At 39.1% G+C, this 21,814-nt stretch overlaps 1 protein-coding gene across 1 annotated transcript in view; it reads right to left on the bottom strand.

Annotated features, from left to right (window-relative positions):
- The window catches only part of MYH16 (myosin heavy chain 16), an 82,827-nt gene extending 61,441 nt beyond the window's left edge, over positions 1-21,386 (bottom strand). The window contains exons 1-10 of the mRNA XM_074201541.1: positions 21,118-21,386; positions 17,072-17,215; positions 14,716-14,872; positions 11,788-11,815; positions 10,535-10,631; positions 9,832-9,924; positions 8,352-8,415; positions 5,110-5,208; positions 4,128-4,231; positions 1,986-2,124 (exon numbers count right to left, since the gene is read on the bottom strand). Of these exons, the coding sequence (XP_074057642.1) occupies positions 1,986-2,124; positions 4,128-4,231; positions 5,110-5,208; positions 8,352-8,415; positions 9,832-9,924; positions 10,535-10,631; positions 11,788-11,815; positions 14,716-14,872; positions 17,072-17,215; positions 21,118-21,327 (1,135 nt within the window). The 5' untranslated portion in view covers positions 21,328-21,386. The remainder of the gene's footprint in view (positions 1-1,985; positions 2,125-4,127; positions 4,232-5,109; positions 5,209-8,351; positions 8,416-9,831; positions 9,925-10,534; positions 10,632-11,787; positions 11,816-14,715; positions 14,873-17,071; positions 17,216-21,117) is intronic.
- Between the last annotated feature and the right edge of the window lie 428 nt (positions 21,387-21,814).

Raw genomic sequence — 21,814 nt, 5'->3', positions numbered from 1 at the left:
ACAGAGAGAAGAGATAATCCAAGATTAACAACTAAGGAGATCAAGAAAATTCTTCTGCTAGGAATGGGATAGGAGTTAATTTTTGAAGGAGAAAAGAAAAGAGGAAAAAAAAAAAAGAAAAAAGCATTCTAGGTTTGGAGGAAAGCCTGTGCAAAAGCATGAAGGTGGGAGATAGATTATTGAGTTTGGGAAACAGCAGATAGGTTAGATAGGCTAGAACAGAGTGTACTTAATGATGATGATAATGTTTGTCCTTCATTCTCAAAGAAGACCCTGACATCGGGGAGGTGATGCCATGACAAGTACATGAAATGGATCTGAATTGGGGGGGATGCTGTGCTAAGATACCAGCCTCACTTTCTCCTCCAGAGCCATCTGGATCCAGGGGTCAAATATGAATCAAGATGACTGGAGATGACCAAGGTCACACAGCTAGTTGAGCCTGAGGCTGGATTCGAACTCCTGTCCTGACTCCTAGACCAGTGCTCTATCTACTGTGCCACCTAGCTTCCCTAGTTGATGAGGACTAAAGTAAAAGAAGGCTAGAAAGGTACTATGGAACCAGTATGTGAAGGATTTAAAATGGTAAGCTGAAGAATTTTTCCTTAATTCTATTTTCTAATTTTTTTTTTGGTTTTAACAAGGCAATGGGGTTAAGTGACTTGCCCAAGGTCACACAGCTAGGTAATTATTAAGTGTTTGAGGATTGATTTGAACTCAGGTCCTCCTGACTCCAGGGCCAGCACTCTATCTACTATGCCACCTAGCTGCCCAAATTTTTCCTTAATTCTAAAGGCAATAGGGAGCCATAGAAATTTCTTGAGTGGAAAGAGTAATATGCAAAGTAGATGTAAACATAAATTCTAATAAAAATAAAATGCCTATGTTGTTATATGTCTATTTTGTAGAGTGATGAAATTTCATGCAGAAGAAAACAGGCAAAAATATTATATGAGTTGATTAGGGGGCACCATAAGCCAAGAATACTCTGGGAAGAGACATTAGGTCTTCTACTCCCTATCTTATAAATAGATATCCAAAATTCATCATGCCACAAGAATTCCAGAAACATAAGGAGGCTCAGAGATCATTTTATTCTATCCCTCCCCTTTTTTCAGAAAAAGAATCAGAGAGTCAGAGGGGAAGTTGCATGTCCAAGGTCACACTAGGAACAGATCCAAGTCCTGAATCCAGGTGTCCAGCCTCCTTCCTAGGTCAGGTGCTCTTTCCACTGCACCCTCACAACTTTCTCATCCATAACACACATCTCCCATTACATTTGCACTGACTGCTCTAAGCCTAAAATGCTCTCCCATCTCACCTCTGACTCTTGACTTACTTTTATTTCTTCAAGATTCAGCCCAAATCCTGTCCTCTGTAGGAGTCCCTCTAGTAGCTAGTCCCTTCCTTCTGAAATCAACTTTCATTTGTTACTGTTGTTCAGTCTTGTCAGTCAACTCCTCCTCACAATTTAGGGTTTTCTTGGCAGAGATACTTGGCAATTTGTGCCATTTCCTTCTCAGTTCATATTTTTCCTTCTCAGTTTGTTTTACAGATGAGGAAACTGAGGCAAAAGGGGTTAAATGACTTACCCAGGGTCTCACAGCTAATAAAAATCTGAGGCTGGATATCAACCCAAAAAGATGAATCTTCCCAACTCCAGACCCTGATTCTCTAGCCCCACACCATTCGGCTGTCCCACCTTTTATTTATACTGTACATATCTCATATGGAGACAGTAATTTATTTGTCATGTCTTCAATGAAAATATGAGCTTCTTGAGAGCAGGGACTGTGCTTTTACCTTTTCTTTGTATCTCCAGCACTTTACACAGTACCTAGTAAACATAGTAAATGCTCATTGATTGAATAATTGAATCTTGTAAATGGTAGTCATGGTGACAGTCATTCCATTAACATGGCCCTGGTGGCCATTGAATTTGCTTCTAGATAGTCTCTGCCCATATTCTTGGCCAAACAACCTACCCTCAGTGGTGTCCACCTCTGCCTGTTCCTCTCTTGGTTTCTGTTTGAATTTCATGTTTCCAAAATGCATGATGCCCCCAGTGAGTTTGTAAACCCCAATCTTCTCCTCTGCAGTAAAGCCCAGGACATCAAAAGCAACCTGGAAAGTAACAGGGAAGAGACACACTCAACAAAGGGTGTGATAAAAGGTTGAACCTTTAAGTTCAAAGGAGAGGATTTGCCTACATATACTAATTTGCATGTATGTGCATGCATACAGATGCATCTGACATTCACATGTGCATGTGTGTATCTATCTATCTATCCCTCCATCTTTCTATCCATCCATCTATCCATTCATCCATCTATCCATCTATCATCTATCTATATATCTATCTAAATTTATCTATATATCTATCCATCTATCCATATATGTGTTTGTTTATCTATCCATCTATCTATTGATCTATCCATCCATCTATTGATCTATCCATCCATCTATTATCTATTCATCTATCCAGCTCTCTATCTATCTATCTATCATGTGTCTATCTTTCCATCTATCTATGTCTATCTATTTATCCATCTCTCCCAACATGTCAACAATTTCCTAAATTCAGAATCATACTATTTGCATGTTCTTGGAGAAATGTCTATCATTTTCAAACAATGACCTACAAACCAGACCCTTTCACAACATTCTTTGAAAAATAATGTTTTTCCCTTGCATAGACTGTCAGACTTGTCAATACACTATTTATTGTGCTTACCTAATTTTTCCTCCTCTTCCTTTTTTATTCTGTTTAAGGCATAGTTTTGGGCATAGGGGGGATGGGGCAGAAAGAGGATATTTAGAAATGATGGAGATGGAAAAACAAAAGATTTCCATAAAAATTAAATTTTGAAAAGAAAAGTAATATTTCCTAGTTGAAATCACTAACTATAGGAGAACAGCACCCCAAAGCTCAAATTCATTAAAGATAGTTGTAGGGGTTTACCTTAAATATTTTGACCAGAACAATGGTGGTCAGAATTTATTTCTAGTTTTGAGCTTAGTGAAATAACAATATCTATATTTTTCTGACTATAGAAAACCCTGGGGCTTTTATAATTTAAACTTTAGGGAGGAAAAAACTCAATCAATATTTTCCCAAGTCTCAGGTTATTGAGTGGATGTCTGTTTAAATAGATAGATCTTCTGAGAAAATCAATTTCTTATGAGGAAACAATCTGTGCCCTAAGTTAACACCCTACTCACCAGTTCATTAAGGCTCTGTTTACTTTCCAGTATGAACTAGACTGTCTTACCTTGTGAGTAACAAATGCTTTCTCTAAGCTAACACAATTTTGCTGTTGCCTAAATATTTAGCTATTTTCCTGGTCCCTGAGACAGGCCTGAATCTGGGAGAGAACACCCCCATCATACAGCAACAACCATCCCTTCTTCCCCATCCCTTACGATGACAGAATCTTCTGAGCCTAGAGCCCACACTCTGCATTGTGCCTGGCTTCCTCCCTCATGGGGAGGAGCGCCACCATATTATCCCTTAGGTTTCTTTCTAGGCTAAGCATTCTCAGTTCCTGACTATTATTTTTGTTGTTAAATTAGTATGTAATGGATATGTACTTATTATTGTTATTAATAATAGCTAGCATATATCTAGTGCTTCAATGTCTACAAAACACTTTACATATGTTAGTTCATCTGCCATTTCTCAAAACAATAGCCCTGGGAAGTAGGAGCTGTTATTATACCCATTAGAGTCAGCTAGATACTAGATAGAATGCTCAGTCTGGAATCAGAAAGACCTGAATCCAAATCTGGTCTCAGGCATTTACTAAATATTTGACCCTAAGCAAATCACTTAATCTCTTCTGCCTCAGTTTCCTCAAATGTAAAATGGAAATGATAATAATAATACTTTCACAGGGTTGTTGTGAGGATCCAATGAGATAATATTTGTAAAATGACAGGCAAACAGTAGAAACTTATTTTCTTTCCTTCCTTCTATTTTACAAATGAGGAAGCTGAGGATAAAGCCATACACAAGGCCACACACAAGTAAGTAGCAGAGCCAGAATTCAAAGTTCCAGATCTTCTGACTCCAAATCATAACCCTCTCCTATCATTACTTCCTACCAATTGCTGTCTTTCACACTCACATCTGTGATCTGTAACTCTTCCCCATCATCCATGTTTTCAACGACAGTGACACCCTGGTTTATCCAATGGTATTCCTTGGGATTGGGCACCAGGAGCAAACTCTCTGTAGAAAAAGAGAAATCAAGAACTGAGGATTGATAACAATACCAATGGAAGTAAAAGCCTGGACTTGTGGATGAGAAATCAAATATCATTTTGCCCCATTATTCTGGTTACCATTAGACTTTTCATGAAACTCTTGTTTCAGGAGATACTTCCTCTGGTTCTTGACAAAAAAAAAAAACATTCTACAGATATACATATCAATTAAGACTTGAGATAGCACAATGAGTCAAAAGGAAAAGGCTCCTATGATTAAGGGTCATCCCATTCCTTCCCCCATTTTTTCCCCTTCTACCTCCTTCTTCTGAGCAAGGTCAAAGTGATCAAGAGTATCTTTACTGCCTCTCTACTCCTCTTTCTAAATTTTTTTTCCTTTAAACCAGCAAAAAGCCCCAAGACTCAAGTGGTCAAAGAGACCAATAATATGGAGTGAGTCAGCAATGCAGTGGGTTCATTGAATTAGAGCTGGAAGGGACTTTTGAAGTCATCTGGTCCAGCCTTGTAATCTTATAGATGAAGAAACTGAATTAAGTGACCTGAGTAAGATCACATGAGGGAGTAAATGGTAGAGTTGGGATTTGAACTCAGGTCCCATCACTCCAGGTTTGACACTTTCCACGATGCCATTTTTTTCCCTTCTACTGCCTCTCTCATGGGTTTCTTTCCCTCAAATTCTGTGCTCACTATTTTTGCTTGTAGTCTTATTCCAAGAATGTGTTTTAAACTTGTAAGGATTATTACAGAGACTATGAAGGCATCAACAAGACCGGCTAATGGCATGGTAAGAATAGGGTGGGGGATCTTTTCATATTGAAATCAATGAATAAACTAGACCATTTCAATTTCTGAGAAAAGGAGGCCATAGAGACAGTTCTTTACCAAGAAGTTCAGGTTTCTTGTTAGAGAGGATCTGGTAGAAGATATGGTAACTCCTCTCAGCTGCTTGCTGGGAAATGACTCGAGATTTCTCTAAGAGATCTAAAAAAGGAAAAAATATAGATATGAATCAATACAGAATTTATTCTTATTCATATTCATCATGAAAAAAGAAACAATGTAATAATATCTGCATAATACAATTGGAAGTTGTGTGATGTCCTCTCCCTACTTTATCAGCCCCATCTTATTGCTCTGGGACAAGACCCCCTCCATCCTCACTCCCACCCCTGGTTTCCAAAAGACTTTCAACAGTGCAAGACTGGCATCAATATCTCCTCAATGGTCTTCTGTGCTTCCTCTCATTCCTGCCTGCTATGAAGCAGGCACTAGGGTCTTTCAGGACAGAACAATACCAGCAGCCATGCGGTTAGATCTGGAGGGAGGACCTTGTAAATTCTGATCATTTGCTTCTCCCACTGGACCTTTCTCTAACTCTTAGTGGTATACCTAAATTCATTCCTTATAAGCACATTCTCACTCCCTTGTAACCTCCTGATTTCAGTGATTCTAAACCCCAAAGGACAGATATTTTTCCTCATCCGCATTGATCTGTTCCTTCACCTTCATTTATCTCGACCCTAGAGCTAGTTTCTCACTCCAGATTTTCCCATTCATTTATTTTAACATATTTCTTTTTATCTTAAACTTCTTCCTCTCTCATTCCTTCCATATTCTATCATCCACTGAGACCTGACTCCATCCTGATGACAATGTTTCTCTTCAAATATGTTATACCTTCTCTCATCACCCCTTTTCCTCCATTCACTGGAGTCATAAAGGAGTCAACATATTTCTTATTCCCCTTTTCTACTTCCAGACTGTTCCTCTACCCCATCACTCAACGTCTCCTTTAAAGTTCATGCTAAACAAATGTATCATCCTAATCCAGATCCTGGTGGCCATTATCCTGTATTAACATTTAACTCCTAAGACATTCTTCTTCCTTCCTTAATGTGTTCAATGTTTAGCTTATGCTCTTTCTCTCTACTCTAACTTTTGCTCTCATACTAAAAAACTTCAGCATACATACTGATGCTTCTTCAAATAACTTAACTTCCTAATTCCTCAATTCTCATGATCTACTCCTCTTCTTCACCCTTACTGTACACATAAATGGTCAAACCTTTGATCAAACTATCATTCAAAAGTGTTTCATTTCCATTCCAGCAATTCTTTATCTGATAAAAATTTTTCATCACTTTACTTTCCCTATGTCTTGTGACTTTCAACTCTATTCTTTATCTTCACTATGATCCTATTTCCTCCAGCCCTCATTTCTTTCCCAGTCCATGATCCCTATGCTAGCTACTCTTCCCTTTCTTCCTGATCTTGACCTTTTTCAACACAGTCCAGGCTCAAACCCCTTGCTTCCCTGTATCACCTTGCCAAACCCTGTATTATTTTCACCAGCCACTTCTTTCACTTCTATTCATGTGTTTTTGAATGGAGGTGGAAGAAATCATGAGACCAAGATTATTATTATTGCATTGATTCGGTCAGCTACAAAATTATGCTATTAATCTTAAGTGGGTTCTCACTTCAGAACAGCAAACCTCTGGAATTACCTTTCTTTTCTCTTTATTTTTTTTTTAGGTTTTTGTAAGGCAAATGGGGTTAAGTGGCTTTCCCAAGGCCACACAGCTAGGTAATTATTAAGTGGCTGAGGCTGGATTTGAACTCAGGTACTCCTGACTCCACAGCCGGTGCTCTATCCACTGCCCCACTGCACCACCGAGCCACCCCAGATTACCTTTCTTTTACTCTTATGTACAGACCCAGTTATTTAAATGTTGTCTCTTCCATTAGAATGTAATCTCTCTCATGCAAAGGCAATTTACAGATGAGGAGATCAAAGTGATCCATAGTCATATGAAAAATTGCTCTAAATCATTACTTATTAGAGAAATGCAAATTAAAACATCTCTGAGGTACCTCTCACACCTCTCAGACTGGCCAATGACCAGAAAAGACAATGATCATTGTTGGAAGGGTTGTGGGAAATCTGGGTCACTAATACATTGTTGGTGGAGCTGTGCACCCATCCAACCTTTCTGGAGAGCAGTCTGAAACTATGCCCAAAGGGCAACAAAAATGTACATACCCTTTGATCCAGTAATACCACTACTGGTTCTGTACCCTGAAGAGATGATGGAAAAGATTAAAAACATCACTGCCCTATTTGTGGTGGCAAAGAATTGGAAATCAAGTAAATGTCCTTCAATTGGGGAATGGCTTAACAAACTGTTGTATATGTATGTCATGGAACACTATTATTCTATTAGAAACCAGGAGGGATGGGAATTCAGGGAAACATGGAGGGATTTGTTTGAACTGATGCTGAGCGAGATGAGCAGAATCAGAAAAACATTGTACATCCTAACAGCAACACGGGGGTGATGATCAACCTTGATGGACTTGCTCATTCCATCAGTGCGACAACCAGGGACAATTTGGGACTGATTGCAATGGAGAATACCATCTGTATCCAGAGAAAGAACTGTGGAGTTTGAACAAAAAAACAAAGGACTATTACCTTTAATTTAGAAAAAAAATATATTGTCTGATCTTGCTATCTCTTATACTTTACGTTTCTTCCTTAAGGATATGATTTCTTTCTCATCACATTGAATTTGGATCAATGTATACCATGGAAACAATGTAAAGACTGGCAATTTGCCTTCTGTGGGGGTGGGGGGAGGGAATTAAGATTAGGGGAAAAATTATAAAACTCAAAATAAATAAAATCTTAAAAAAAGAATGTAATCTCCTTGAAGGAAAGTATTATTTTTGTTTTTCTTTGTATCCCTAATACTTAGCTTGTTTGTTCTTGTTCTTGAAGAAGACCAATGACATCAGGAAGGTGATGCAAGAGAATTGGATTTAAGTGAGGCAGGGCTATGCAAAGTCATCAGCTTCACTGTCTCTTTCAGGATCATCTGATCCAGTGGCAAGACATACATAGGTCAGTGCCTGGAGTTGACTCCAAATGACCCCAGGAAGACTTAGGCTTTTTTAAGCTAAGCCTCATTTGGTGGTGATCTATCAACTGATGGTTTCAAGACCCTTGATCATTCTGGTTGTTCTTCTCTGAATGCAACATTGTTCTTCCTAAAATGTCATTTCAACATACACAAAATCCCAGAAAAAAACCTCCCAGGTGTTGAAATGTAGCAGCAACTTACAGCTCTCAATATCAGCTCCAGCCAGTTTGCCAGAGGTGCCAAAGTGAATTCGGATAAACTTGCCCTGAGAAAAGAAGGAGGAAGAGGAGGAGGAGGAGAAGGTGGAGGAAGAGAATAAGAATAAGATGATGATGATGATGATGATGATGATGATGATGATGATGGTGATGATGGAAGAGTTATTATGAAGGAAGGAAGGACACAGTTGTCATAGGAACAGTGGATCAGGTTTGGCTTCACATGCCCTAATCACTCCTCCTGAAATTCCATATGAGTTACACGTTGAGTACCTTTAGACCAGATCAAGCTCTTAGTTGAACTGGAATGTTGAACTGCCAGTTTTTCATGCAAATTGGTGGGAAAAGGACAAGTTTCCAGAATTAAGTCAATACTAAATTGCCCTCTGAATTACTCCAGAGGGCAATTAGTGTAACCTTCACCTTTTCTTTTTTTTTTTTTTTTGGTCATTTCAGGGGTGAAGAAGAGAGCTCATTTATTTATATAGAACTTTTAAGGTTACTGAGTGATATCCTCCTGAAAAAGGTCTTACAAATATTATCATGCCCATTTTATGGACAAAGAAACTGAAAGCAAGTAAGTAAGTGGCCTAGTTGGAAGTCAAAGTAATTTAGAGTTCTTGGACCCCAAAGTTAAGACTTCTGCTGCAATGCCAGTTGCATCTCAAGGAAGCAAAAATGACTTGTACTACTTAGGGATTTGGTCAGCCTCCTCTTTGTAGGTCATCCAGCACTGTCTAACATGACATAGAGTCCCTAGGACTATATTGGAGAGATCATATAGCCTATCCTCTTGCCTTTAGGCAAAATTATACCTAGTGGAACTTAAAAGTTGCTACTTCATTCTTTAAAATCTGTAAAAAAGATAAATTTCACAATTTTCCTTGGTCATTTATGTTTGTTCTAGGTCTGTGCCTTTATTGGTTTATGGACCTCCAACTGTACAACCTCCCTCCACTAAAGCAGATAGCAGCTCATCTGGAACTTATCGTTTAATTGTGTTTTCAGAGGCTTGGAGAGGTTATATGCTTTGACCATGATCACATACCTAGTATGTTTCAGAAGCAAAACTAGGTCTATTTGACTCCCAGGTCAGTCCTGTAACCATTACGCAATTACTGCCTCATTTAGAGGCACAGTGACTAGAGTACTAGACCTGAAATCAAAAAGACCTGAATTCAAATCCTGCCTCAGACACTTACTAGCTATGTGGTTCTGGGTAGGTTATTTAATGTATTGTCTTATATAAAGTGGAGATAATAATACAGCCTACTTCACAGGATTATTATAAGAATTAAATGAAAATTCATGTAAGTATATATCTTTGTAAACCTTAAAAGTGCTATATACTAGCTAGTATTTTCATTAGTAACCTGCTCTTGAAGTTGATTTGAAGTTAGCCAGTGAAATGGGCAAAGGCAAATATTGACCTAAAATGTCAATATTTATTGTAAGATACTCACAAATCTAGAGGAATTGTTGTTCCTGGTAGTCTTGGCATTCCCAAAGGCCTCTAGTACAGGATTAGCCTGGATGATTTGATCCTCCAGGGATCCCTACCCCAGGAGAAGCAGAAGACAAAAATTGTCAGATGTCTACCATGCTAGGAGTCAAAAATTAGGATTTTGACCATACTGACTTAATAAGGCAATGAGCCCATCTGTCACACAAAGCCCTGCTTACTATCTCTGTAAACCTTCCTTCATCTTTAATAGCTATCTTAAATTTTTTTGATCAAACTATACTCTAAAAAGATTAAAATTCATTTCTTTGTTTTCCTTTCATTCCAGCAAAATAAACTCCACCCCCCCATCCCTTTGACTGTATTCTTATAACAATCACAGGAATTCCTTTGCTCTGATAGATTTCTTTGCATTCTTGACTACCATTAATTACAGAAAGAAGTAGGTCTTATGTGGTGGTGGTGGGGGGGGAGATTTCTACCAAAGGGCAACACAGAGAACCTGCACGGATAGGCTTTCTATGGTTGTTTATTTTTTAAACAATCCCAACAATTCAATTTCCCATCCCCAAAATGTAACTGGTTTCTGGATGTCAAATAGCAATCTCCCTTCCAGAGGCAAAACTGTAGCCATCCAGGGCAACCAAATCCTTCTAGAGACTGATGGACCCTCTCTTTCCTTCCATTCATTAGGAAAGCCATACCTTGCCATCTGTAGACTGTTTGCCAGTACCTCCAATATTGGCAAAGTACTGAATGACCTTCTTGGTATTTTCAGTCTTGCCAGCACCAGATTCTCCACTAGGGATTAAAAAAGGAAAAAAGAGACCATGAAAAAGAGACCAAGAGATAGAAAATGTTATGCACAATAACAACAACCTGTGCTGCTACACACAGCAACCAGGATTCATGAAAAGAATGGCCACCCTAAGTTGTATGTCCTTAGTAGAATGCAAACTCTGTAAGGGCAAGAACTTTTTTTTTAATTCTTTGTATTCTCAGCACCCTTTTAGTGAGAGTAAGGGCTGGCAGGAGGATGATCAGAATGGTCTAGTAGTAACTTTATGAAGTCAGGAGAAAGCAGAAGGCTTGTAGGCAAAACCATAAAGAGAATAGCATAAATTTTTATTATTAGAATTTACAGCTTGGAAATCAGTCAACACTATAGATTAAGGCTTGGTTTAATAAAGTGAGGGTAAAATATTAATAATCTAGATTAAATTTAAAAGTGTATCATGAGTAATTGTAGCTCATGGGAAGGATCTCCCAAACCAAGGAGATTGAACATCCATTTAGTAGTTGGAGATACCCAGCATCTAGAACGATACTTAATATATGTTGGTCTAGACCTATAACTTCATCCATGTGAAGCAAATCCCTCCACTAAAACATTTAATAATCATGGGCAGTTAGGAGGCACAGTGGACAGGAGTCAAGAGACCTGACTTTAAATCTTCCTAACTGTGTGACTCTTGGAAAATCACTTAATCCCAATTGCCTTAATCCCCACAGAAAATAGTTACATTTTAATAACCATTCTGTAACTTTGTCTATGAGAACTCTGATAAAACAGGGAGTATTGATCTGCCCATAGTCAGAGGCAGAACCTGAACCCAGATCTTTTGAGTTCCACTGTCAGCCTTCTATCATATATCTAATAGGCACTTAATAAATGTTTTTTTCAGATTGAATGAGATCAAATCCTTCTATCCATAGGCACTGTCAGCAATAGGGACAGCTATTAGGAAACTAAGGAAGAATCACTCATAACAACCCACCCCCATCAGTTAAGGAAACGTTGACTTGAGGTATTTCCTACAGTTAAACCTATTTGTAGCCTGCAAGGTTACTTACAAAGCAGAGGCAATTAATTATAATTATGTGAATGTCTAATTATATATATAAGAGACCAACATAATTATATGTGTATAGACCAAAAGACAGAAGGAATACTTACGTGATTAGCATAGACTGATTTTCACGATCTGTAGGAAGGGGGGAAAAGATACCAAGATGCAATTAGCAAACATTTTTACTTTCCCAGTTTAGCTATTAGGCCTTGACTACAACCAAACCCAAATAATTAACCATCTGAGTCACCATTCTGCCTCTGGATAGTGACACTAGCTCTTGCCAGAAGCCTCAGGCACAGAACAGTATTTGTCAATGAGTCTGAGTCTCACTGAATCTCAGAGACTGCCCTTCTGTCTTTGTTTGACGATTTCCCATGATGGGGGAACTTGTAACCCACCAGGCAAGCATCCCATTTTCAGATCATTTTAACCATTAGAAAGCAAGGTAGCTCAATGAAAGTCAGGAAGATCTGAGTTCAAATCTAGACTCAGACACTTTACTAGCTGTATGACCTTGAACAAGTCACCTTGAACCTTTCTGCCTCAGTTTCCTCAGTTGCAAAGTGAGGATAAAACAACTTCCTAGATTTGTTGGGGGTAGAATGAGATTACATTTGTAAAGCACTTAGAACAGGACCTGGCAAAAACTAGGGTTTTAATAAACATAATTTCTTCCTTCTATTGGGCTGAAATCTGCCTCTCTCTAATTTTTACTCTTTGAAAAACAAAGAAAAGATATAATTTTTCAAAGAAAAATTAGAGTAATCCTTCGGATCCCAGAAAACAATTATCAAGTAACTCCTGTGTCTTCTTTTCTCCAGTTTAAACAGTTTGTTTAACTACTCATCGAAGGATGAAGGGGTTGGATTGGATAGCTTCTGAGTTTCTTTCTAAGTCTAAAGGTATGGTCTTATGTTTCAATATTGTTTCAAGTATGCCCACCACCATCCTAAACACCTGCCTCTCCATGTATGTCAATGTCCCTCCTAAAGTGCTCATTCTCTAGCCTTTGCAAAAGTAAGGACTTAAATTTTTGAAAGGTTGCATTAAAATTGTGATTTTTTATATTTTACTGTATTTCTTCTTTAAAAAATTATTTTTTATTCTTTATCACAAGGGATTGCTGGGGTGGAGAGAAAAATATTGAGAAATATAACTGATATTGAAACCAAAGATATCAAGAAAAGTTTATTCTAAAAATTAGGTGATACCCTATACTGAACAGTAGAATCAATGAGCTACCTTTTTCTAGATGCTTTATTTTTGTTAGTGGATCCCATGATCATATTAACCTTTTGGACAATTACGTGACATTGTGATTTCCTGTTAAACCTGTGGTCATCTAACACCCCTGGTTTTTTTTCCCCAGAAATATCTGGGAAACCACATTGCCCCCCACCTAGGATTTGTGCATTGGGTTTCTTGGCTGTATGAAGTCAAGAATAATTTAAGTCTGATTTACAAGATCTAGATTGATGCCTTGTGACAGCAGAGAGGTGATCCTGGGCTCTTGGAGATTTTGCCAGCAGAGCCAAAACCCAGGCATAGAAAGATTTTAAGTACAAGATTATCTCCAATTTACTCTGTACATTATCTTTTTCATTCATAATTGTTTGCTTGTCATCTTCCTCTTTAAAATGTGAGCTCCTAGCAGTCAGGAACTATTTTTGCCTTTCTTTGCAGAATATGCCCAATATGGCCAGTATTTAACAAAGTGTCTGGCACAGCCAATCAACAGCATTTATGTCTCAGACACTCTACTAAGTGCTGAAAATACAAATACAATCAAAAAAATCAAGTGTCCCTGCTTTGGAGGAGTTTACATTCTAATGGAAGACGACAGCCTATGAAAGGAAGCAGAAAGGGATGGAAGAAGTGGGGAACTGCGGGTAATATAGAAAATAACCTGCACAGGGGGCAGGGTGGTGAAAGAAGTCCAGAAAATCAGAATCAGAGCCTGGAGAAGAATGAAGGAATGATTATGCCTAGTTCGGGTGTAGCCTTAAAATGGAAGTTTTGAGAAGAACTGACTAATAGGAAAGCATATAGTAAATGCTTAATACATACTTGTTGACTTGCTTAGACACAATCTAGACAAATTCAGAGTAACTCATCTTGAGTTGGGCACTTTTTGACAGCCACAACTTACAAAAGCTATTAAGTCCTAGAAGTAATGAGACATTTGATTATTAAATGAAACTGATTTTTTTTGGCGTGTTTGGCTTCATGTTGTAAATGTCTTAAACTTAATTATCTAAAACTGTTCCTTCCCCCACACCTAGACTGGTGATTTTTAAGTATGGGGGAATTCCTAGAATGAAAACTCCCTCTACCAAAGGAAAGCCACACTTTATTTTTATCTCATCATTCTCTCCAAAGTTATTCTTTCAAGGCTACATTCTAGACTTCCTCTACCATGTCCCAGCTCTTCGTCATGAAGCTGGCTCCATTCCTTGAAAATCCAACCTTGGAAATATCCTCTACCCCTGAGGCCTCTCCCTCTAGATGGCACCTGCAAGAACCTCCATTTAAGAAGGACACATAGGCTAAGCACATCTTATTCTTTTCCAGGATACATTTCAGACTTTCTCTAGAAGCCCTGTCCCCCATCTCCTCTTAATCATACACTTCTACTCTTCTTCCATTTTCAGCTTCCTTTTATGTATTAGAATCTAAATTCCTTGAGAACAGGGGCTGTCTTTTTGTTTCTATTCATTTTCCCAGTGCTTAGCATTCTGACTGTTAAATAGTAAGCAAATGTTTGTTAACAATCTGGATTACAGTCTTCCATTCATTTATTTATATATACTTTCATTCAAAGAGTAGCCTTAAGCCCTAAAAAGTATTTGACTTGGCTAAGTTACCATCATGCTAGAGATAGAAGTTGGGACCTTTTCTGATTGTAAAGGTCAGAACTCAGTCCACCATGTCACACTGTCTCTCACTTCATGTTCTTAATGATAAAGAAATATTCTTCGGTTCAGGCCCTCAGTGTCCCAAATTAGAAGTTCCCTTCCTTAGCAAACACTTACCCATGAGCATGTCATGATAGGCATTGTCAGAGATGGAGAAGAGGTGAGGGGGCATCTCTGTACGCTTCTTGCCCTTATACATATTGGCCACACGGGCACCATAAATGGGAAGCCATCTGTAGGGGTTGACTGTCACACAGAACAGACCAGAGTAGGTCTGAGAGAGAGAGAGAGAGAGAGAGAGAGAGAGAGAGAGAGACACACACACACACACACGAAGAAAAGAAAGTCAGTCTGCCCTTCCAAGAACCTCCCATAAATAGCTAATGCAGTCTCCTGTGCCCACTTTGTTGACCTTCTCTCTGTGCCTCATTCTATTAATCACACAAGAGCACATTCTGCCAGAATGAATGAGAAAAGGATTTTCCTTCTTGGGACCAAATCAATGTCTGTGTCTGCTATTATTAAGTAAAATGCAGCTCCTTTTCAATTTACTTTTAAAGAGTTATACTAGCCTTGCTGTTCACCCTACAGACAGGTATGTCAGGTCATACTCAGTCATTAAGGAAGGGTCAGTCTGGCATCTTGGAAGGTAAATCCCATTTCAGTGATTAGGATCACAGATTTAAAAACAGAAGAGGCTTTCAAATTCATCTTGTCCAATTCCTTCAATTTATAGACAATGATCTTGAGGCTCATGGAGGTCCGAGGTCCAAGGTCACTCAGGGACTGAGTAACAGAGCCAAGATTTGAACCTATCCTGGTAGCTTCAGGAACAGAAAAGAACCAGGTGTTAAGACTGACATCTACTTTAGCAACTATGGAATCTAACCTCTTCACTATGCAGATACCGAAATACACCCAGAGAGAGGAAGCCACCAGTCCACAGCAAGACTAACTAATAAATCAGTGACAGAATCAAGACTAGAACCCAGACTTCCTGATTCCTAGGTCAATAAACTCAAGTATTACTCCTTTGAGAGATGGATAAAGGGGGTTAAAGAAAAAAAATCTCATCAGAGATTCTGACCCAGTATAGGAAGAGGTTTGTGGCTCACAGGACAAGCAACAGATAGCTCATTATGGGCCATGAGTTCTAATCTCTGTTTGGCCATTAATTAGCACTCTTGTTATTCAGTTTTGTCTGGTGCTTTGTGATGCCCATTTGGAGTTTTCTTGGCAAAGATACTGGAATGGTTTGCTATTTCCTTCTCCAGCTCATTTGACAGATGAGGAAACTAAGGCAAAAAGGGCTACACAGCTAGCAAGTGTCTGAGGCTAGAACTCATGAAGGTGAGTCTTCCTCTTTGCAAGCCAAGTGCTATATCCACTGAATCACACAACTTTAGGAGGCAGCTCTTACTAGCTGCAGTGGTAAGGACTCAGAATTTGGAGACAGAAAATCTGGATTTAAATCTGACTCTGCCATAACAAGCTGCATGACCTAAGAAGTGTGACTTCACCTTTCTGGGCATCAGCCTCCTCATTTGTAAAATAGCCTCTGATGTCTCTTTCAGCTTTAAATCTGTGATTAAATCTATGATTCTTCAAAGAATGGAATGGCATTAGTTTTAGTAAGTTCCTCTAAAAATTGCTGTTATTTATAAATATCACATTTTGCATATATTTTCTCATTTGAGACAATAACCTCTAATGAAGGTTCTAAGATACCCATTTTATAGGTAATAAAACTGAGATTCAGAGCTTCTAAAGGACTTGTCTGTGCACATAGCTGGTGGTGTATGAACCCAGGATTCAAATCCAAATCCCTCCTCAAAGACCAGGCTCCCTCTCAATTAAGGTATAAATAGGATGCTAGAAAACTTTGAGCAGGGAAAGATCCCTTTTGATCTTGGAAATGTTATAAGTGGCAGGATGAAATACATGAGCCTTCTCTGTCACATGATCTCAGAAAGAAACTGAAAAACAATTTGCTTCAGTTTGAAGTGAATGGGTGTTTACTAATGTTAATAATAGTGATATCTCACATTTCTATAGTGCTTATAGTGCTGGAAGGCTTGAAAAATGCTTTCCTCAGTGCAATCCCATGAAGTTGGCCCACAATTATTAGCCTCCTTTGTCAAATAAGGATCTTGAAATTCTGACTTGCTCTTGGTCACACAGTCAGGAAATATCTGAGGTGGGATTTGAACCTGGTATCCTGACTCCAAGGCCAAAACTGTAACCATACCTGTCTGCTGAATAAGGAGGCTATTCCATGATCTCCAAACTGGTTTGCCAGATGAATACTAGTTTATCCTAAACTGAAGCAACATGGAGGTCACTCTGTCTATGGAATGAAGGCCATTGTAGTCATGATGACCTCCATCGTCAGAAATGTCTTCATCTTATACCTCTTACACCAAAACTGAGAGCAGCTATAGATGGCCTAACTGCCTACTACTCTTCCACTTACATAGATTCTCATGTTGACATAACGCTGGCGGAGGTTATCCAGGACACTGGCCTCATTCAGAAAGGTCATGTCAGCCATATCGCTGGCTTGGTAGAACTTAGGTGGATTCATCTGTTGGATATCATCTTTCTTCATAGTAACTGTCTGCAGAATTGAAAAAAAAACCCATCAATGTGCTCATTATTTAGAGATATATGACCACAACTTGCTTCTAAGAGCTTGGAGCCCCTTCCAATTGACCACACAGCCCTCTTCCCACACTTCTCCTTCAATCAGATTCAGTCTGGCAGACTGAAGGGAAGCAGAAATAGTGATTGCTCTTTGGTAGACTTGGCTCTTGAGATGCTGTTGGCCAAGAAGACATGGCTATTGGCTGCTTGCCTGGAGGGGGTGGGGATGGACTAGGGAGGGTGGTTACAACACAGTGCAACAATCTGTTCCCATTTCATTTTTTCTTTATGAAGACACCCCCCCCAGCCTCCCCCTAAGGCTGGAAAGAAAAAAAATAACCTTTTTTAAGAGTTAAAACCAAAAAGAAGTGGATAGAAGGGTAATGAAAATCTGGCTAGGCTACTCTTGAGTTCAAGGTCTGACAACCACCTCTAGATGTTTGAGGACTTCTGGAGTTCATCCAAACTCAATTATCTCTCTTACTAGAGGATAAGCATTGTGTGGTTTTAAAGAGGCCTGGATTTGGTGCCAGGAACTTAAATTTGAGATTTGGTTCTGCCCCTTATATGATACTAGATGAATCTGAGTCTTAATTTCCTCATCAACAAAATGGGAATAAAATTTACACTAACAGAGATTTAGATTTGAAAGGAACCTCAGAAATCATCTTATCTAACCCTTTCATTTTACAGGTGAAGAATCTAAGACCAGCAAGATTATTTTAACTTGTCCAGGGTCACACAGGGATAAATGGTAGAGCAAGGATTTGAACCCAGGTTCTTGAGAAACTTAGCCTTAGCTTAATAACTCTTCTCTTTAAATCTATTCCAGATTATGGAAAGCAATCCGAGTCAGCACTTAGCTGAATCATTTTGTCTTTAGTCATTCATGGACCTTGGGGGCATCTCATTGAGCAATGTGTCTCTGTAATCCTCTGCCTTTCCAGAAAATGTATTTTTTTCTGAAAATAGAACTTGACTTTCATGTTCAATAACCATATTAACTCTAGGGCTTTGACCCTACAGCTTCCTCTATCTTCTCTACACAGAAGGTGGGAGAAAGGTACAACTGTGTGACTTCTATGTGTTCCAAGGATATTGTCTTCCCTCACTAGTCAACTTAACCAAGTAAGTGGGCAGTCATTAGTCACCCTAACTGAAAGACACAGACTTGGGACAATGAACCAAGCTGATAAACTATCCTGACAATGGAAAATTCCCTTCAAAATAATGGATCACTCTTCTTGGGCCTTCTCTCCTTCTCTACAATTTCACATGGGAATCAGATCAGCTCCCATAAAATTCAACCATCATCTCTATCCTGATGACTCTCAAATGTATTTGACTAATCCTAACTTCTCTCTCCACTTCCAAATACAACTACACACTGGGCATTTCAAACTGGATGTTTCATAGATATCTTGTAGGTCCAAGAATGAACTCATTATCCTTCTCCACCCTTAAGTTTTCCCCTGTTCCTAAATTCCCTATTACTGTGGAGGGCACCTCCATCCTCCTATTTACCCTGACTCACTTAGGAGTCATGTGTGACATCTCACTCTCTCTCTCTCTTTCTCTCATACACACACACACACACACACACACACACACACACACACACACAATTCAGTAAACTTCAGTGACTCCCTATCAACTCCAGGATCTCAAATGTAAAATCCTCAGATTGACTTATAAAGTTAACCTGATCCCTTCCTAATTATCTCTCTTACTAGAGGATAAGCATTGTGTGGTTTTAAAGAGGCCCAGATTTGGTGTCAGGAACTTAAATTTGAGATTTGGCTCTGTTCTTTATGTGACACTAGATGAATCTGTGTCTTAATTTCCTCATCAACAAAATGGGGATAATATTTACACTAAGAGATTTAGATTTGAAAGGAACCTTGGGCCTTCTTTTCTCCTCCCTTTCTACAATTTCATATGGGAATCAGGTAAACATATTAGTTACAGCTTCCTCTATCTTCTCTACACAGAAGGTGGGAGGAAAGTACAATTGTGTGACCTCTATATGTTCCAAGGAGATTGTCTTCCCTCACTGTCTTCTTCTATCTTACTTATCCCCATATGATTTTGGCCTCCTTCTTGTTCCAATCCATCTTCCAATTACATGGATTGTCCACCATGGCTGGAATTCTCTTCTTCTTCATCTCTCCCTTCTAGATTCCCTGGTTTCCTTCAAATCTCACTTAAAATCCAACTTTCCATAAGAAGACTTACCCAAATTCCACTTAATGCTCCCCCTCTGTTTATCATCTCCAATTTATTCTATTTCTTGTTTGTAGATTATTTCCTCCTCTCCTTTCCATTAGACTGCAAACTCCTTGAGATTTTGCCCCCCCCCCCCTTTTGGTATCTCCAGCATTGAACACACAAAGTATCTGGTATATAATAGATGTTTAAGAAATGCTTATTGACTAAGATGATTCTGAGAATAATAGTATATATTTCTATTTCACCTTAGGATTTGTTGTACTATGCTCTCAACAGCCCTCTGAGGAAGATAGGGCAAGTATTATTATTATTTCAATTTTGTAGATGGTGAAACGGAGACTCAGAAAAAGTTTTGTGACTTGCTTGAGTTCATACAAACCAGGACATATCACAGGGAGGATTTGAATCTAAGCCTTTCTAAGTTCAAAGTTTTCCATCTATCCACTCTGGCATGCCATCTTTCAAGGACTTAAGTTTAAAGCCCTATACTACCACTTATAGTCTGGGTTATTTTTAACTTTACTGGGTCTCAGTTTCCTCATCTATAAAATGAGACTTGAATTAGATGACCTTTGAAGTACTTCCAGTTTTAAATTCATATGGTATTAATAATATTTTAGGCACTAATAATTGTTATCACTAGTTGTTGATGAGAAAATGAAGGCTAAGAGAGAGAGATCATGATTTTTTTACAAGTGATTTTTTTAATACATTACTAAAATATTCTTGTTTAAGAGTAAACATAATATCCCCCTCCCTCTCCCAAAATATAGACTGTCTTGAGAAATAAAGGAAAGGAAAGGGAAAAAATATGTTTCATTCTGTGTTCTGATACCATCAGTTCTGTTTCAGGTAGATCACATTTTTTATGATAAGTCCATCAAAAAAGTTAGTTCTATATTTTTTCCACTGTTGCAGCTGCTGATTGTAATTCTGTCCATCCATTCCTCTCCACTACCATATATTATATTTTCTCTCTCCTTTCACTCTGTCCCTCTTCTAAAATGTGCTGTAGGGGACTGATCACCGGCCCTGGGGCCAAGAGGCCCAGAGCCCACAAACCACCCTGAGACCCAGCACCCACCCAGCTGTATGGTCCAGGACCTGGCCACCCAATCCCAGTCCCTTGCAAGAAGGAGAGAGCCTTATAATTTAGCCCTTTATTAGCTAAGTGACAAAATTAGAACAGAACCCAGTTGTTTGACACCAAAATCAATGTTCTTTCTTCTTTGAGGGTACAACCTCGCCTGAGGGCAGATTTGAACTCAGGTCTTCCTGACTACAGGGTCTGGTACTCTATCCCACTGTGCATCAGTTGCCCTTTACCACATAGCTGCCTTATAATGCTGGGCAAATTGCTTAAGCTTGGTGGGCTTTAGTTTCTTCAACTGTAAAGTACGGCAGTTGGAAAAAATGTGGATTGAATTTTGAGTCAACATAATTGTATGGTACAATGGAAAGTACCCTTAATCTGGACTCAGAGGACTGGGTTTGAATCCTACCAAGGGCTAGTCACTTCTTAAACCTCAATTTCTTCATCTATAAAATGACAACCTCTCTTGTCCCTCTCTACTCTAAATTTGTTATCCTCTGATTATTGTTATGCCATGAAGAGAACTCCCATCATTGGGGAGTTCCTCTGCTTACCTGGTTAGTGATAGTCTTGACAGTGACTTGGTCCCCCTGCTCAGATTGGATCTCGCCAGCAATGAAGCCCTCCTTTTCATCCTTCACCCAGCATGACCTCTTGATATCATAAGGCTTGTTCATAGCTTCGATCCTCTCCTTTTCAGGGGGTGCCAGAAAAGGCATGGGGTCTACATCGTCCCCACACTCACCTTTGTACCCACCAGGCATCTTGATTTAATTGAGGGAGGAACCAAAAGCAGATGGGGAGCAGGAGGCTAAACTTCCCTTGGAACTGCAAGAGGCAAGAGAAAAGAAAGGAATGTAGTATTTTACCACAACGTTCAATAAGCTCCTTGGGGAAGCTGATTTGTGGTCTGTCTCTAGGCTCCAGAAATTTTCCCTGACTGCCCCCTTGCCTGAAATGCTCTCCTTCTTCCACTCATCTACTGCCTCCCAAGTCTCCTTTAAGTCCCCACTGTCTTTAATCGGAAGTCTTTCTCATCTCCTCTGAATTCTAGTGCCTTCTCTCTGTTCATTATTTCCTATTTATCCTGTATCTAGCTTCTTCCCCATTAGATTGTAAGCTCCTTGAGGGCAGGGAAAGTCTTTTGCCTCTTTTTTTGTAGCCCCCGAGCTTAGCAAAGTGTCTGGCAAATAGCAGGTGCTTAATAAATATTTAATGACTGATTGGGATCCAGTCAGTTCTGGTTGGATG

The sequence above is a fragment of the Macrotis lagotis genome, chromosome X, assembly GCF_037893015.1.
Source record: "Macrotis lagotis isolate mMagLag1 chromosome X, bilby.v1.9.chrom.fasta, whole genome shotgun sequence".
Taxonomy (NCBI): Eukaryota; Metazoa; Chordata; class Mammalia; order Peramelemorphia; family Peramelidae; genus Macrotis; species Macrotis lagotis.
Note: the sequence above shows the minus strand (reverse complement) of the source record. Positions and strands in the feature narration are given on the sequence as shown.